The sequence below is a fragment of the Anas acuta genome, chromosome 1, assembly GCF_963932015.1.
Source record: "Anas acuta chromosome 1, bAnaAcu1.1, whole genome shotgun sequence".
NCBI lineage: Eukaryota > Metazoa > Chordata > Aves > Anseriformes > Anatidae > Anas > Anas acuta.
The window spans coordinates 151,764,155-151,783,361 of NC_088979.1; the positions used below are offsets into that span (position 1 = coordinate 151,764,155).

At 45.7% G+C, this 19,207-nt stretch overlaps 1 protein-coding gene across 6 annotated transcripts in view; it reads left to right on the top strand.

The window, feature by feature from the left end:
* The first annotated feature begins 1,454 nt into the window (after positions 1 to 1,454).
* FAM83F (family with sequence similarity 83 member F) overlaps positions 1,455 to 19,207 on the top strand; it is a 32,093-nt gene continuing 14,340 nt past the window's right edge. For all 6 annotated transcript variants that reach the window (XM_068666793.1, XM_068666784.1, XM_068666812.1 and 3 more), the window contains exons 1-4: positions 1,455 to 2,032; positions 5,797 to 5,964; positions 13,519 to 13,640; positions 14,177 to 14,889. In XM_068666793.1, the coding sequence (XP_068522894.1) occupies positions 1,577 to 2,032; positions 5,797 to 5,964; positions 13,519 to 13,640; positions 14,177 to 14,889 (1,459 nt within the window). In that variant the 5' untranslated portion in view covers positions 1,455 to 1,576. The remainder of the gene's footprint in view (positions 2,033 to 5,796; positions 5,965 to 13,518; positions 13,641 to 14,176; positions 14,890 to 19,207) is intronic.

The following is a 19,207-nucleotide window of genomic DNA, read 5'->3' on the forward strand; positions in this document are numbered from 1 at the left end:
GGGGTGTCTAGGATGGCATAAACTGCATTAGAAGCTTTTCATACAGTTCAGGAACTTATTAGTCTTTCCACTTTTATGGAATCTTTGAAGTCTAATAAGGCATGAGCCCTTGTTGCAACTTTCCCTGCCAGGGGACTGTGATAGGGTCTCTTTTTGCTATCAGGCTATTTATTTTCACAAAACCTGTAGGGATGTAATTATGCTTCAGCCAAACTTGTTTGAAATCAGCCAGTGGGTTCAAAAGTTATTAGAGATGGCCAGACAAGAGACAGATGGAGACACCATGGCCACGCAAGCCTCGTTTCCATAGGAAATCAAGCTAAAAGGACATACGCTGAAATTATTTTTTAGAGGTGATATGATAGGCAGAGGAGAAGATTTCTGCAAAGTGCAATTTCAAATTTTAAGTGAATTTCATGCCAGGAAGAGCTATTGATGGCAGTCTGGAATACTAAAATTCTCTCTTCCCTCTAAAGGAGAGGAACAGCAGGGAAGAGCTACAGTGCCCCACCTCACGCATGGATTTTTTCTTTAAACTAACTCACCCTGGGCGCAGGTGATTGCTTACAGAGAGGATACAAAGAGCAGCTCCAACAGCTCTGTTCCTACAGTTTGTGCATTTTGCTTGTGTGAGCAATTAGGGCTAATCACATATGAAAAGTGCTGCAAATGCCTCCGAATGTTTGTATTTCACCACTGCCTTGCCTTTATCCCCATTTCCTCGCTCATCTCTGCCAGCTCTGTCCCAGGGCTGCAAGGGGGAAGAGCTGCTTTTAATCCCTTGTGCGTGCACTGCAAACTACAATGGGGCCTGAATCTTGATGAGGGCCCCTAGCTACTATCACACACCACGCAAAAAGCATCATTTAACATAACAGCCCCCAGTCTCTCAGCTGGGACACGTGCGTGCGTGAAGCCGGGGGTATTTATTCATGCTCCCAGCCACAGCAGTGCAGTTTTATTTCCAGCTCTGACACCAGCCTGCTGGGCAGCCTCGGGCGAATTGCTCTGTCATCTTCCTGTCTGTAAACAGGGCACCCACCTCCTGCTTTTTGGCTGGTTTTTTTTTGGGTGTCGCCGAGCTGTTTTTGCTGCTCTTTTGGTGGGTTTGAAAAGCCCCGGCTAGCAGCCAGCTGAGGCAGACAGACCCTGACTTGCGGCCACCGTCACGCTCTGCCTGCGTCCCCTTATTCCCTGTGAATACAGTCACCACCTTCAAAAGGAAAGAGGAAGGAGAAAAATACGAATCTTTTAAACAGATTTTTGCACTCGCATGCCTCCACGCTGTAGAGATATGCCAGCAGCCTGACTTTTCTCGCTTGAGGCAGTCAGGCCCCCCTGACCCCACCGTGCCAGGGTCCGACCACCTCTGTCCCCCTGGGGCTTGGGCCACACGCGTGACGGAGGGGACAGCCATGTCCCCAGCCAGCCTGAGGAGCGTGAGGGGCTGGCGCGGGGAGGTGCGGCTGCTCCACCTGTCGGGGCGGGCTCGGGCAGGCCAGGTGAGGCGGTGCTGGGCCTGCCTTTCGCTCCTTCCACAGCCTCCCAGCCGGCCGGCGCTGCGGGTGCCGGCAGCATGGCGGAGTCCCAGGTGGTCCTGCTGGACGATGCGCACGTCAACGAGAAGGTGACGGAGGCCCAAGCCCGCTTCTACTACAGCGAGGAGCAACGCCGGGCACTGGAGGTGCTGGTGACCCGAGGCGAGGGGGCCTACAAGGAAAACCTGAGGAAGGAGCAGCTGCGCGACTTCCTCTCCAGCCGGGAGCTGCAGGCGCTGCGGGGTGGCTGGCGGGGCTACGACGACCCCCGGGACAGCGGCAAGGTGTTGCGGGGTCCCGGTGGCGAAGCCCTCTCGCTGGCCTACTGGCCCGACTGCTCGGACACGGAGGTGCCCCCGCTGGACCTGGGCTGGACCGACAAAACCTTCTACCGGGGCATCAGCCGGGTGACTCTCTTCACGCATCCCCGCAAAGAGGAGAACGCGCCCCACGTGAAGGAGGTGGTGCGGGACATGATCCAGCAGGCACAGAAGGTAGGGACCGGCCGCCCCAGTGTGCCAGCAGCCACCCTGCCTTCACGCCTGGGCTGGGGGCACCTGGGGTGGAAGGAGACCACCACCACCACCACCAAGTGGTGCTCGATGGCCAAGCACGGTGGCCCCCCATCCTGGTGGTGTCCACCAGGCAGGGCTTTCCGTGTGGTTCCTTGCCGGTCACGTTGTGGTTTGCCAGAGTAGATATCCAGGATGGGGTTAACCCCCCTGCCTGCATCGGGGCTTTGTAGCCGTGGTTGGTTTAGGTGCCCCAGCCTGATGAGCTGGCTTGGGGCAGGGGGAAGGCAGGTCACGGTACTGCTCCAGCCACCCCTCCTGTACGTGCAGGTAACCCCAGTTAAAGACAGGGCAGCCAGTTTGTTTGGGGTTATTTACTTTCTTGCGGTCTCCAGCCAATCCAACCTTGAGTGCGAGGCAGCCAGAGTCCAGACAATATGTGGCTGCTCCTCTTATTTATCTTGGGCTGGAAAGGACTGTTAGTGGTGACAGTGCACCTCTGGCAAGAAAACAAACCAGCCGTGACGCTCCAAGAGCGCTGGAACGGGCTCCCCAGGGCAGTGGTCAGGGCACTGAGCCTGACAGAGTTAAAGAAGTGTTTGGACAACACTCTCAGACACATGGTCTGAGGTTTGGGTGGTCCTGTGTGGAGCCAGGAGTTGGGCTCGGTGATCCATGTGGGTCCCTTCCAGCTTGGGATATTCATCACAAGCCACTTATTCCTGCTCTTAGTTTTGCTGCTTTCTGTTTTTTCTGCTTGCTAATTCAGCGGTCTCCCCCCCCCCCCCCCCCCATCCAAGTGCACACTGCACGCACAGTCTTTGCAGAGACTTGTTAAAACCAAATCTGCTGGGAAACACAGAAAACTTTGCAGAAATAGGTGCACACCCTGTGATCTTGTTCAACAACTGGTGTGCTCAGTGTGCTCAGAAGAAGCTGAAGCTGTAAAATGCTCACGGTCTGATTTGCTGCGACTTCATATCCTCTTTGCACTGCTGCAAATGCCTCTACAAATTGTGTAGAGGCAGATGACTGGGAAACTTTGCTCTTTTTGATAGCTGGGCCTGGCAACTAGAAGTAATTAATTTCTTTGTAGATTTTTTTCACTGACTGGACGGAACTGTGCCCCTCCCAGCCCAAAGGTAGTTTCATGTTTAACAGCCGTTTACGTTTTAATGGTCTTTTTCTTAGATAACTGCCTATTGTGTTCAGTTGAGCTGGCCCTGGAGAATAAAATTTCCAGGTAGCAGCTTTTCATTCAGCAGATAAGAGTGGGGTTGTTGTGTGTGTGTTTGTTTTTTATTTTTTTTTTGGGGGGGGGGGTGTTTTGGGTGTGTTTTTTTTGTTGTTTTTTTTTTTTTTGGGGGGTGGTGGTGGTGGTCCTACATAGATACTGGTAATATTTGACATGTCTGTGGGTGGCTTATCATCAGTGTTTTACAAACATACAGTAATTAAGCTACCTTGCCGCAATGAGATTGACAAGCATTAACTTGCCAATCTGTAAATACCTAGGAAGAGCAAGGCACACCTATGGGTCCTATAGATAAGTAGTGCTATTATCCATAGGCTAGAAAAAGGAATGGTAAAAAAAAAAAAAAACACTTGCAGAGGGGTTAGATACTCAAGCTCTGACTTGCTGCATTTGGAAATGCTCCTAGGTTATCTTGACAGATCACCAGGAGTGACAGGGGTTTGGGAAGACAAAAAACAACCCTGGGGTTGCCCCTCTTATAGATTTCTATCTTGGAAGTGCCATCTGCAAGGCAGTTCATCAGTTTTCAAAAAAGGGCTGCAGTTTTCATGGATTTAGTCCATAGTATTGCAAAGAAGCCTGAAGTGACCTAGTACCAATTAGTGGTCAGTCCAGTGTGTGCTGCAATTTCTTGGGCTTTCTTGCAATTTCAAATTGGACTCCTTGCAAATGGAGAGGATGGAAAGAAAACACGGTCACACTTCTATCTATTCTACATCAGTTCCCTACGTGGATGTTCTTACTTCAAATGAATATTATCTAGCATTCTTGCTGCTTAGTAACAACATCCATACCAGAGTGTGTGGAGAGGAAAGAAAGCATAGCATGCCTCAATTAATGCATGAAAACTTCATGCCTCTAATAACGTGTCTGTATATGAAGTTGTTCAGGAATAAAGTGGCACAAGTTCGCTGTTTTTCAGGGCTGACATTTCCTGCATCTCACTCCTTTGAGCTAGAAAGTGACAACCAACGTGGGACCTGAAATCCAGTTCTTCTGCCTACCAGGAGTTGTTGAGGGCCTTACAATTAGCTTATAATGGACCTCCACCATCGCTCACCTTTATCAGGAACGTACATGTTAATGATGGGCATAAACACAGTGTCAGCTCATTTTTTCTTTTCTAATCAAGAACAGCTCCTGTAAGCACTGCTGACAGAAGAAGCCTGAGAGAGCAGAGGTGTTGGTTGTTGTTGGCCGTACCAGCAGACTCAACAAAAACAGGGGACATTTACTGTGGCATCATTTTCCCATAGCCGTTTTGCTCAAGGGCATTTTCAAAGGAAGGAGGTGTCTGGCAAGTATTATTCCTGTTTCTATAGGGTGCTGCTGCAACTACAGCTGTATGTCCTCCAAACATCAACTGAAGAAAACTCTACGGTTGGATCCAGTCCCCAGCTCCATTCACACCTGTACATGCACTTCCCAGCACAGCTTGGCTTGTCGCTGTGACCCCAGCACCTGGGGAGCTAGGATTTTGGCATCTCTATTCCCAACTTACTGTCAGTATGAGAGCTCTGACCTGCCAAGTTGATGGTTCGTAGTGGGACTGGGAGAACCACAGCTTCCTTCATTCATAGCCTGTGAAATGCTGGGGAGAATAACTCCTTCAGGAAGAAAAATGAATTGATAATTCAAGTGGTGTAAAGGATACAGAAAGTGAGAGAGACAAAACGTGTAAGATCAGCATAAAAGTTGCCCACAAAAGTCTTGTTTTTGTTGTTACTCATCCTATGAATGTTCAGGCTTGTCAGTGATGTCAGTGCAACCCTTTGCTTTTGTATAATATCTGTGTCTGGAAAGGGGGATTAGTTTTACACCAGAAAAATATACATGTGTAGAGAGGGGAACGGTCATTTTGCCTCCAAATCTTGAATGTGCATTTCAGTCACTTTTTGACAAGTATGAGATGTTTATGTTTGAGCTCCATGAGACGTTCTTCGTGAAGCCAGCCCTGAGAGCAGAGTTCTCACAGGGAGTTTGTGAAAAAGGAAAATAAAATTCTTCTTGTCTGCACTGTGCACCCCATGGCTGAGGAGTCATGCCCTGATTCCTCTGCACGTTCATTCTTCCATTACTCACCTTCTGAAAAGTGTTAGTGCTGTGTTTTTCGCTCTTCTTTTTCAGTCTTTTTTCATGTTTAAGTGGATCTTTATAGAGGCAAAGAGGGTTTCACAATACAGAGATAAAACTGGGTATTTGGCTTTGGCATTCTTCAGGCTGCTGAAATAAGCCATTTTCCCCTAAAAGAAGGTGAACTCTCAAAGGCACTTTATTATGTTCCTTCCAAAATGCAGCGGGAACCATGATGGAAAATTACAAGATCATTGGAAGTGCTTGGGCATGTACATTCCTGTGCTGTTGTCTCTCTTATATCCTCCCCCATATTCTGGTATCAGTGCTCTCCTTTGTTTTGTACCAGTGTGATGGGCTTCCCTATCAGTTCTTAATATTATATTTAGTTTCCTGTCTACTGTCTTCTTGTTTCCAGATTATTGCAGTGGCCATGGATGTATTTACAGACCGGGACATCTTCCGCGATATTGTTGATGCAGCGTATAAGCGCTGGATCCCAGTCTATGTAATTCTGGATGAGGACGGTGTGAAGCTCTTCCTGGAAATGTGCAGATGCCTTGACCTCAGTGACTTGCAGATCCGGGTAAGATATTCAATGCTGAACCATTATTTTCGGTAGGTCAGTGGCCTTCCTGACTTGTAATGAATCTTGGAACTGACTTGGACAGACAAATCTTTTCCTCCCTACAAGTGACATCACAGAACTTAGACAGGGGTTGATGAAACATAGAGGGATAAAACAGTGGCCTGTTTAAACAGAAGGAAAGAGAAAGGGAAGAGTTAGATTATTTGCCTTTCACCTGAGACAGGGGTCTGCGTGTTGTGTTTTTTTTTTTTTGGCTCTTTTTTTGGCCACCTAAATATTGCTGTTTGGGAGAAAACTTTTCCGAGGAAATACCTGTTGGTCTCCTGTGCAAGTTCTAGTGTTCAAAGCAGGTCTTTGAGCATACTGGGATTCACACAAATAGTAATAGTATGCTTACACTTTGTGAAATCTGGGACTGCATGAGCTTGTAGTCCTCCTTTGCTTGAGAACATAAGGGACTGGGGAGCACAGCTGCTCCCCAGTTCCATATTGGGGTATGTTTTCATATAGTGCCTGCACCACAGCAGAGTAGTCAGCCTAGCTTGGCTGGCAGAAGCAACTTCAGTAGGATCTCCTTCCATTACATACAAACTGAAATTCTTTGTGTGTTTATAGTTACTTCTGTTTTTCCTACTGTTTTAATGGCTTTTAGCCACTGTCGCTACTACAGACTTGTTCCAAATACTGGAAAAGTTGCTAGGTTGGAAACAACCTACAGGGTGCAAGACTCGCCCCTCTTGTGATCCAATTGTTCTGCTGAGCAGTTTTAAAAAAAAAAAAAAAAAGTGCCTGGAGGAAGGGCAGATCTTCTATAAACACTCAATTAATAGTTTTAAAAAATAAAAATAAAAAAAAATCAAAAAGCTCTGAAGGTTAGAGAGGCTCATATTAACCATTCAAGCAGAACTGTCTTAAAGGTGGATGAAAATGACTCGCATATGTCTGAACAATGCTCCTGTGAACTACCACTCTGCTCTGAGTTTGTGGACTTCTTCATCAAAAAAAGACATCCAGCTGAGCAGCTTTCTTATCTTTCTCCAAAACAGAGATGGAAGTTTCTTCCCTCTGGTGTCTCTGAAAGCAAGACACAGACATCGTTATAACAGACCTGTTTCAAGCTTCAGGGGTGTTCTGTGGCCTGGGCTCGAGTCTCTTTGGTACAAAGCTGTAAAACCACAGCAGTAGTTCCATTTGCTCTGGTACCTGTTTTCCATTTCTTTTCTCACTGTGTCATCATGTGAAGGAATGATTCAGTACTGCATATTTTCATCCCTGGATAGGGTGCCCTGGCATTTTAGAAAAACTTGCAATGCTATTGCAGAGGTGAGTTCCTGTTTGTCTGCCTTATCTGTTTAAAAAGTGTTTGGTCTCTTTCTGCTTTTCCCCACACCTCTTTCTCCATAAGTATCTACACGCGCTTTACACTCCAAAACCAATTATCAAAATGACATGCTGCAGCAATGACTAGGTCCTGCAGCAGCCTCCTTGCATCACAAGGTCACCCCTTCCAAGGAGGCAGAGTTCAAACTGATGCCATCAAAAGCAGTAGAAAACTCTTGTGTCCCTTCTGTGTTTCCCTTCTCTCACACCAACACTTGCTGTGTTTTTCTTTCAGACTCGGACTGAGCTGAAGGAGTTCCACTGAGGAAGAACTTTTTAACATCCTTCTTTAATCTAATTCTTCACTCTTCTGCAGATTTCCAACCAACAGGGTGTTGTCCTTCCACTTTTTCCCATTTTCCCACCTATCTCGTACTGTTTTGTAACTTCTCTGCTTAGGGTTGTTATATTCCTTTTCCAGTACACCTAAGGAGCCTTTCTTTAATCTTGTTAAGGTCAATGCAGTTTATTCCTTTCTGTGGTGCTGTGGAAGGACTGGGAAGAGTCTTCCTGTTGGGAAAAGTGGGTCAGTTGTCTCTCAGGGAAGGTGGCCTCTCGGTGTCCTGCCCAGGTTCCTGTTGTTTTCCATCCTGGGTCAAGGTGACTGTCAGCATCAAGAAGACCAGGAGCAGCTGGTTGGTCAAGTTTTTCTGCAAGGCTATCTTGGATGTATCTGTGCTGCAGTTTGGGTCAGTATAGCAGAAATCATCATATAGCCTGACACCAGGCTTTGGATATGAAAGAAATTGCAAGAGGGATGTGGTCTTTCCCTTGGGGACTTCATCCACCTCATCATCTAATGTGTCTGGGGGCTCTGCACTTTTAGCACTGAAGACCCAGCTTTAAAGCAAAAAATTAAGCTGGGCTTCTGGTGTTACTCTGGCAGAATCATTTTGTCCCACACTGAATTCCCACTGGAATTGCTGAGGAAGAACCAGAAACTCCAGTGCACGTAACTCTTACCATTCACCCATTTATTTTTTACAATGTCTTCCTCTTGACATCTGCTTTGATGCCTGAGTTTCTTCTACAGATTTTCAGCTACAAGGAGAACATTCTCCCCTTCCACTTTCTTTTTGTGTAACCACTTTGCTTTCTTATGAAATATTTTGACATTGGGCCCCAGTTTGTCAGAAAAGGGAATTATGTGCTCTACTCTTCCTTCCTGCCCTTCTTCCCATCTTTCCTTTGGAATGCTTCTGCAAGATTTACAGGCTGGCCTTTCCACAGAAAGTTGCAGCAATATGGGAGGTAACTTTAAGGTTTCGAGGCAACTTCTCATCCCAGAGAAAAAGAGATGACACACTCCCATGGGCTGGCATTGCTGCAGGGTCAGGATGCTTATTCTGTCTTCTGTCATCACCAGATGCTCAGATTGCTCTATGATTCCTGCCCTTTTGTTTGCATCTCTCTCTCATCCAGTGCAGAGTGAATACCTCAACAGTCCTAATACAGGGAGGTTTACTGTTTTAACAGTGGATTTTGCCCTTTGTCTACATAGAGTGATGGGTGTTTTCACAAAAATCCTGGCTATTGTATCTTTTTGAGATGGCAAGGTATCATGATCCACCCACAGTCTCACAGGAGGGAAACTGCTGTAGCAAGACTGTACTTCACAAAGAAAAGAAGCTCTTCACTGACTCCAAACGTGAAATGAGAAAATTTCATTTTTTGTCTGAAGGCCAGAGATCAGTAAAAACGCATTTAAATTCAACCATCTGCACATTCATCCTGGGATGTCAGTATGAGCATGTCTTGTTTGTATGAGTCATATTGCTTCTTGAGCCTGCAGGACATGGTTTGCCAGACTTTTGTTATGTTTGACACAAGGGTGTTCTTCTGAGATCAGAATGAATCAAAGTTCTCAGAGAGATAAAATTCATAGCCCCACAAAAAGTCCTCCTCTTGTTGACCTGAGGGTGAGTGTTGTCACTGGTTTTTAGAGGCATTCTCTTCCCCATGCTTCTGCTAACCAAGCCATCAGTGACGGACACTTTTGCTCAAAGACAGGGAATTCAAGTTCACCTAGAGCTCCAAGGAAATCTAGGGAATGTGGTATCTGCAGGAAGTTCACCTTCATATTAATTTCTATATTCATTTCCCCAGCATGCAAGGAGTTCCTTTTCTCACTCCAGGTATTCTTATAAGCTTCTAACGAAGAAATCTTTGGAATTTTGTTTCAGTTCTTCAAGTCTTTGCCCTCCAGCTTTCTTTATTCAATTCAAACTCAAGTAAAGAAGAATCTGAATGTGATGTGAGGCAGTGCTGTTGTTTTTAATACCCAGTGATGGCACTACTGGGCCAGGTCTAGCTAGCTGCATTTCTTCCTATTCTACTTGACTACCTGCAAGCTTTACTATTTCATCACCTTTTCTAAAACTGTTCAGGGCAACTACATAGGATAAGCCCAGTCCCTCCCAACATTGCCTGGTGTTGGCTTCCAGATTGTGGCTGATTTTTTGTCCCCATCTAACATGAGCAGCTACTCGCCATCTCTCTGACCTGGAGGTCTGATGACCTGAAATGAGAAGCTTGCAGACCATAAAAAAGAAGGATTCCTTATCTCCTGTCACTGTGGTCCTGTCCACGTGAATCCTATATCTCTCTTCCTTTTACTGCCTTCTGTAGAACCTCCATGGAGGATTTTTGAGTGGGAAAAAATGGGCATCTGTGCCTCCCCCTCAGCCCTGCGCTCAGATGAAGCAGTAGTACAGGAAAGCAGAGGACAGGAGCCACCCCAACAGATGCTACTGACTTAAGGATCTGATTTTCCCAGGGACAGCAGAAAGGAGATCTCTATATTTTGAAAAAAAGCAGTTAATGCAAGGGACTGTTATGCCACCATCATGTATGATCTACTGCTTTGGTTTGTTGCCTGTCCTTCATCTGATTTAAGTCTTTCAGTTTATAGAGCTCGCTCGTGCCATTCATCCCAACTGGAAGTAAAGACCTCTGCTGCTTTGCAACATATATATCAGCTGTTGTTCTAAGAGGGAAGGGACACCAGGATTCCCTGGTGAAAATAATTGCAACACCTGCCTTTAGGGTCCATCTTGTGTATCTCACCTTATTCAATCCCCACTTCTGGGCGCTGCTGCTTGGGTCTGTCAAGGGACAATTAAGGTCAGTCACAACACGAATGTATTACCAACTTTCTCAGCTGAGTCTAATTTAACTTTCTGTGGGTTCAGGGTGAGGCTTAAAAGCATGTCACAATAAAGCAAGAAAGACTGATTCCTTTGCTGAGTGTATTAGGATGCTCTGTCAGGCTTGAGCGTTACCGGTCTGTATTAAGTTGCTGTCAGGGAGATGTTAGTCACTGCTTGCAATGAGGAGTGGTGTAAGTCTGTGTAAAGGCAACGTGGAAATCTAACACAGACTGCAGCCTCCATGAGCCAGGATATGACTAACCCTAAGCAGGTTGCTGCAAGAATACAGATTTGGAGGGGTCTCTTCTACCTGGAGAACTAACTGGTCTTTTAGCCAAAATTTTTGTTACTACAGTAACGTTAGTGCCCAAAGAAAAGGGCTGAAATCTCACCTCATTTATATTTGTCTCTCTGCTTTTGTTGTTGTATAATCTTCAGTACATGAACCCAGGCTTGTTCCTTCTCCGTACAGCTTGATATATTAGTCTTCAAATGCTCCAAGATCCTTCAAGGCAGAAAACATTATACAAATAACCTGTTAAGTGACTCGATGTTTATATGACTTTGTGCTTGTTTTCTGCATTACAAGATGCGTTTATGCACTCCTGTGCCTACTTTGTTCAAGGAGGTTTATGTGTTCAGCTGTTTGGTTCTATCCCCTCTGTGCCCTTCTAAGTGTTATGTGTGGCTCAGTTACTGCAGAAATTCAAATTTACTTTCTTTCCACCAAAAGAAGGTGATACAACATACAAACACGGTAAAATCCACGCTTGTTACACGCTAAGAAACTTTCTGCTCACGCAGGCTGATAGTCCTTGATTCAGAAAGGATTGTTACGTGGCAGAGCTGCTGGCTGATTTGAAGGGCAGGCATACTTCTTGACACTTCCAGTCAATATCCCATGATTTGGCAAATCCCAAATCCAACTTTACTCAGCAAGGGAAGAAAAAATGACTTTAGGCGACCAGCCAGCCATCTACAAATGTTATTCTAAGTACTGGAAAGGGTACCCTTCCTCCCGTGTTCTACCCAACCTGCATTCAGCATCCCACACATATGACTCACTGCTAGCTAGGCCTTGGGCAAGTCACTTCATCTTTTTTGTCTCTTAGGTTCCTCGTCTTTAAAACAGGGTGATAATACTGTCAGCGGTGTTGGGAGGATTAATTAGCTAATGCCCACACAGGACTGCAGACAGATCAAGCAGTAGATGAATGCAAAATAGTAGTATCATCAGTTACTGTTAGTCAGAATTTGTACTGCCACTGCTGTGTTTTACTGAGGAAAATAGGAACAGATTCAAAAGGTAAGATTTATATTGAGAAAACTGTTTTTTGAAAGAAATCCACATTCTTCTAATCACTCATTCCTGCATGCTGATTTCTATAGCCTATCGATATTTAAGCTGTCAGTGAGATTCATAATAATAGTACTTAGCTCTTTGTGGGATCTGAGGCTGTGCTAGTGCTAGCCAAATCCTCCTGATTCTCCTGTTCTGCAGATGGGGGAAGAATGAAGCAAAGGTGAATTGACTTCCCCAGAACATCACAGGGAATAGAGTCAGAGCTGTGATTACACCTGGGACTGTCTGACTCCTAACCTTGGATTTATTACTCCAGATCACAATACCTTTTAGCTTTTCATTGTTAAAGAATTCTTACAGAAACAGATGGTGGAATGAAGAAAATGATCTAAATTTGTGTGTCAGAGTGACAAGATAATTTGCTCCAAACTTATACTGACAATAAATGCTTTGGGGTTTTGTTGGCTTTTTTCATGTTAGTCAGTATGTATGTGTGTGTGTATATATATATATATATATATATACACACCTTTTTGGCAATTCAGCCTCGAGCAGCCAGGACCCATGGAGTTCAGCACTGGTCTGAGCAGAATAACACCCAGTCGAACATGCAGATATGTTCTTTCATTCTGTGCACACCTGAGCCTGTTGTAGAAAATGAGGTAACCTTAAATCTGTAGTTTTTCTCTCTATCCTTAGTAGTACTTTATTTCATTATTTGCAGGTTTGATGCCCAAAGGTCTTAAGTGGGACAGGAGGTCCAGGGAGAGTTAAAACCTTCCTCCAACTATTTCAGTTAATTTCTTCAAAAGTTTTGCCTTCTTCTTCTCCAGAAATTCTTCTTCACTCATCTGAGACACCAGCAGAGACACTTACCATACACCTTTTTTTTTTTTTTTTTCAAAATAAAGTTCTGAGTTTTTCACTCTCCATTGAACAATGAGGAATATAGGAAGACATTGAAACTCTTTGGGATTCTTAGCAAAATGATATAGATCAGGGTTCTTTTGTTATAACACACAGGAAACATCTATGTTTTGAACGGTGCGACTGTTCCATTGCCTCTTTTGTAATAATTAACTTGTCTAGCCTCATGATTTGCCCAGTTTTGTCAAGCTGTATGTTGTTGGGCTCAGAACAGAAGCACAAAAAGAGGCTAATTTAGTCCTATGTCATACGTTACCCTCTGAGTAACTGTGTCCTTGGGACTGCACAGGTGTTGCAAAATTCCTTTGTTTTCTGGTCCTGCTGACATAGCCTGGAAAAGAGCTCACGAGTGTCATGGAGTAGGGATTGGGATTCAGAGAGTGCAGATATGACTCAGAGCTTCGTCTGATTCATTTGCCTGAACAGGGCTGGGCCTTCTGAGCTACAGCACAGGGCTGGAGATGGAGGATTATTTGATTTTGAGAGCATTGTCTTGCCAGTGGGCTCAGATGAATAGCTGAAGGCAGCAGGCAGGGTTACAAAGATGCTGACCTATCGGACAAGGCTATAAAACGATGCATGGGAGTGACTTGTATTGACAGGTGATAACAACAGGGCTTTCAGCACTGTGCTTTCCTCTCTGCAGCCCTTCTGATTTCTGGTGGCTAATGATGAGCTGTAGCCCCAGCAATAGTGAGATAATGTGAGGGATGCGTTAAGACTTGGAGCTGGCAATTATCTAATTCTCTGCCCTATTTATTGTGACATTTTGTCTTTTAACCTCCCTGCTAGAACATCCGCATACGTTCTGTAACAGGAGTTGGGTTCTACATGCCAGCAGGGAAGATCAGAGGCACACTGGCATCCCGATTCCTGATGGTGGATGGTGAAAAGGTGGCCACTGGATCATACAGGTGGGTTGCTCTTGCTTAAGACAGATATACATCCTTCCTGTAAAGAATGGCTTGCAGCTTTGCTTGAGAGTCTCCTCATGTCATTCCTTTTCTTATTCCAGTCTCTGTAATTGGTTTGGCACCTGTAGAAAAAGAGGTGGGGTAAGACAGAAGGGAATATAGAGCACAAGCTGCTCCCAGGAGAACAGAACATGCCCATGCTAGTGGACTGTTTCAGTGGGCTAGAGATAGTGCCATGCTGCGTTAACCACTGTAGGTTGCTCTCCTTGGAGAGGTTTCCAGTCTGTAGACTCCTGTTGATGCCATGTTGCTTTTTTAAAAGGGTAGGCTGTCCTTCAGAGTTTTCGTGCCTTTTCTTCCAGATCTTTACTGCATGCCTAAAGAACAACAATAATGAACTTCACCTACCTATCCTGATGCATCTTGGCAAACAGCACAATGCTGCATATTCTTACACAGTGTTTCAGATATTGTTGGGTGGGCTGGGTCAAGCATGCACCCAAATATCTAATTTCCATTCTGTTTCCTATTTTTAGCTTCACGTGGAGTTCATCTCACATTGACAGAAATATCCTGCTAGTCTTGACAGGACAGCATGTGGAGATGTTTGACGTTGAGTTTCGTGAGCTCTATGCCATCTCAGAGGAAGTTAATTTATACAAGGAATTGGGTATTACTAATCCACACCTTCTGGGAACTGGGAAGCCAGGCTTTCATTCTTCCACCGTGGCTCGGAAGATCATTAACCCCAAGTATGGCTTAGTGGCAGGGGCAGCCCGTGGTGATATGATGCTCTGGGCTTCACGACACAAGCAGGATAATCAGGGGAGTATGGAAAAGGAAGAAACGAGTGAGTCAAAGAAACGATTAAATCAATTTCTGAATGACTTAATCACATTGGATCAAGAGCTCCCGGAAATTGAGCCACCTCTGGAGAACTTGAACAAGCTGAATCGGAGCCCTCAGAAACTGTTCTCCCGACTCCACATGGACCTGAAAAATAAATCCAAATCCAGAGAGTCTATTCGTGATGTGAAGAAAGAAGATGCACAGGCAAATTCAAAGCAAGGAAAACGGTTTTCCAGTGGGCTTTTCAGTCGCAGGGCCAAACGATCTCCAGGCTCAAGCATTGAGGCAAATTCTTTTGCCAGTGAAGGACATTCAGGAGAAGACCTTGGGAACATGAAACTGGAATATGAGCAGCTCAGCATCAGCCATGCCAGTGTTCAGAGCGCTGACGGCATCTCAGGTAAAACCTCTCCTACCATCACGTTCTGCTTCTATGCTCTTAGGCTGTCCCTTGTTCCGAGCTTGGTTGATTGGTGCAAACGTATTCAACATAGGCACCTGCAAGTAGATCCTGATATTTCCTCTGCAGTAAAATGAGCAGGATCAAAGAGAAGTAGAAGTTGTATCAAATGAAGCATAAATCTGAAGGCAATCTAATGGCAGTCTTATTGTAAGATTGGTACTTCTCATATTTTCTGATACTTCCCAGCAAGCAGGCATGGGACAGAGAAAAAGGTGAATGTCTCCCTGTATAAAACAAGTTGCGTGTACAGTTCTTGAAGAGCACTGCCCTGATAAGCAGTAGCAGGACGTTCAGCATCATGGTTAGCAGCATGCAGGCAGATTTCCAGTGTAACCTCTCCTTTCATCATTTGGGTTTAGTCAGCTGTGTTTACTGTGACAAGGTTACTGGTGGAGAAGGGAGAAAATGTTTATGTTGAGGTGAGGGAGCAAGGAGGGAAAAAGAGGGTGGAAGGCTTTTCAGCTTGTTCCTCTAATTCCATTTGAAATGGGAGAGAGGGTCATGAAAATGGAAGCTGTGGAGAAGCACTACATCTGAACCTTCCTTTCTTTGCTAAGGTACGGCTGGTATTTTTGCTTAAAGCCCATCCAAGGTTTCATTTGGTTGAAGATTTCTCCTAATTTATGTGTTCGTAGCTCACATCCCAACAGTTTAGATGTTTTGTCAGATAGAAGTAAATCTATTGACTGTTCAGCCTGGTTGTCCTCCTCTCTCAGTGAACTGTGCTGGGTGTCAATACATCCTGCACTAGCAGGAAAATAAACTAGTTAAGGGGAGGAAAATTTCTTCTCAACTTATCTAGCCGGTGGCCATTCTGTGCTCTGATGAATGCGAAATGCTGGAGTAGAAAGACTGAAATCCTCTGGGACTGCCATGATATGAAATCAAAAGACATTCTCCTGAGAACAAAACAGAAAAGCAAGGTGTTGGGAAGGTCAAAAGCAGCGATTGATTAGATTCTTAGAAATATTTCTGGCTAAATGAAAAACAGACTCAAAAATGCCAAATGAACATGAGAGAGAACTGTAAGAAGGCTTGGATGGTTAATTTGAGACTATAGTAGACCCGTTTTTGGATGTTTGACATTTGGGGAGACAGAAGTAAATCTTTGTCTTCATCCTCTCACCAAATCACATTATTTTTCTGAGCACAGACAATATGTGCTGTTGGGCCCCATTCTTCGGAGCCAGAAAAAACAAAATCCTGAAGACTTATAGGGAGATGTATGGGCATTTCCTCCCGGAGGAATGGACCTGAGGGCTTGCACTACCCTCTAGTGACAGAAGTGGAGAACTGTGTCAACTCTGACTTATCAGCACTTCAGCGTCAGAGGTTCCCTGTGCTTCTGGCTGCTCTGAAGCAGCCTGCCTGCCATTCCCACAGTGCCACGGCGAAACTCGACCCAGATTAAGGCACAGAAGAGATTAATGTCCCTGACAGTGGGGCACTGAGCCCCCCTGGGCATTGCACAGGTCAGGGCGGCAGGGATGTCCCTGCTCCTTTTAGCACGGTGGATTGATGCCAGCTGGTCTGATGCTCGGTCTGGACCATTTCCATAAAGACACTATCATGCCCTTATGTTCAGGTTTTATGTCTTGTCACTGCTACTTCCCGAGAGACGGGAACACAGACCCGAGGATTTGGGATACCCCTTCTGCTTCCAGGCAAGCCAGGCTCAAACTTGCAGTGCAGGGAAGCAGCGGAGGGCCAGGAACAGATCCGGCACAGTAGCCTTCCTGCTGTGCTCATCCTGACCCGATAAGTCTTTCCGAGGAGTCCAGGCAAATATTTTTTGTTTTGCTTTATGCTACTCGAGCATAAAGTTCGTGGTGACAGCAGGAGACTCCGCAGCTTTTGAAGCGTGGTGTAAGCAGGCTTAGGTCATCCGGGACAAAAGGCTGGGGGAAGATCACTGCCTGCGTGCTCCTTGAGAGTTGAATCGCTGCTCTTGAAAGAAAGCTTCTCTAGCCTAGTGGTCCCAAAGCAGCATGGAATCAGAGATGGCAGAGGGCACGTTAAAGAGATGAGACTCATCAGAAGGAGGAAGAAAGGACTCAACACGTTGGATCCTGCTGTTACTTGATCAGCAGCACATGTTTCATTAGGGTTTCATAAAAGCTTCTTGAACATGGGCATGGCACAGAGTTCCAGCTGTAAGACAAAAATAGGAGGCCCTTTGTTCTTGGGGAAACTGTAGGACTGACCTAGCTCTAAAAGTTTAAGTTGTCTTTGAGCAGGCCTAGTAAAAACTGATGGCTGTGATACTCTGAGTGACAGAAGGGAGGTGGGAAGTGGAAATGAAGGAGGGAGAAGGTGCTTGGTATGCAGTCAGGTTAGGATGCAATTATTCCGAGCTTCACAGTTTGAAATAGCTGCCCTTACCTTTTGTAAAGATTAAACAGCACACTTAAGCCCTGTGGGCCTGCCTGTGCACACATCCTCCAAAGTCACTATTAATTCTGTAATTCTGTAGTACCACAGAGACACAGCCCGTCTTACAAATGCAGAGAAAGACCAGATCTACACCCCGAGTCGCTTGCAGAGTAATTGAAAGACATTATTCAAGCAGGCTAAAGGTCAGGTTCAATCTTGTAAGAGCAAATGGTGACGGAGAGAATACGAACTGGGGAGGGAAGCGCTGAAACCGTGTTTTGCAACAGTCTCTGAAAATCTGACTGGGTATTTACGTGCTGGAAAATGATACCTACAAGTTAGGATGGGAAGCCTGGAAAATCCCAGGGCTCCAGGTAGTAACGTCTCAAACCAAGCGTCCAAACGAACATCCTGGGGTGTTGTCCTACCACACCACATGGATGTTGTGTTTTGTCTTACCAGGCTCGCTTAAACCACATCATGAAACTGACACAATTCTTGGATTTCACTGTCCCCGGCTTTGGAAGGCGGCAGCAGCAGCTCTGAACCTGACCAGAATGTTGTTAATTTTATGCTGCTGCTGGGCAGACTGCGATCGGCAAAGACACTGACGTCTGTGTGCAGTTTCTGGGAAATACTGCAAGGGTCTGAAAGCTGCATGCCTTTGGAAGGCACTGCCTTTTTGTTTTGTTTCCTCCCCCGCAGGCAGCAGCCAAAGTGGGCTTGTTTGGAGGGTCTGCTATCCCGGGTGTCTCTGCACATCAGCCTTCGCTCCTCAGAGAGATGTTTGCAGAATTATTACACTTAATAGCAAGATTTTGTCTCGTTTTTGGGTGCCTCTTGCAACAAAAAAGGGGATTTACACTGCAGCACTGCAGAAGTAGCTGCTTAGTTATCAGCAGTGCTTTTCAGCCCAAGTAGGGTCGTGGGCTGGTGGTAAATGGAATTTTCATTTAAAAAGAAGGAGGGAAGTGTTGCTGCGTACATGCACGGGCAGTGTTTGCTCTAACTGCAGCAGGATCTGTAGAAAAAGACCAGAAGACAGGAGTAGAAAGAGTGAGAAGAACAAAAGCATTGAAAGTTGAGACTAAGCAGAGGAGGAGCGCTGATGCTTTGGAAGGTAAACATGAAGGTCTTGAACGTGATACAGACAGGGAGGGGTAGCAAGGAGATAGGGATAACGTCATGCTCCGTAGTAACATACAGAACAGGTCAAAGTGAGGACAGCAGGCAGAATGAAATGCCGTGGGGAGACGTGGAGAGGAGGCTGCAGCATACAGAGCAGCCACAGCAGTGAGGGTGGGCTGCAGTGCAGCCTCCCACGTGGATATGGGGAAGCTGCAGTGGGGAGGAAGGTCAAGAGGAGGAAAAGGAGCTCCTCTCTTCACCATCAGCTACAGGTGAGGAAAGTGATGGTCAAATATCCACAAGCAAGAGAGTGACATGCAAAATAATCCACTTGAAGCCCAGTTCAGGGGCAGTGCCTGGGCTGAACTTTACCTCATCTCAGCAAGGCTGAGCATCATGTCACCATGACCGGTGGCAGTTTTCCGTCTGTTTTCGCTCTATGCTGACCACTGGCACGAGGGATGTACACATCATTTCTTTCTCTAGAAACACGAGTGGGGTCTGCCCTCGTTCAGAGTGGCCACAAGCCACGTGGCAGCCCCCCGTGTAAGCCTTGCTGAGCCCAAAGTACCGCTGAGCTCCCTTACTTGCAAAAGCCTATGCAAACACCTCATAGTACAGGCCTTGAAAAAAGTACACTGGGGCATCCAGATCAGGATCTGGCTGTCATGAAAGGGATCACACAGCAGTGCAAGGATTCAAAAGTACAGATACTGAGAGCAGAAGGAATCTACTGAGTGAGCAACGAAATAAA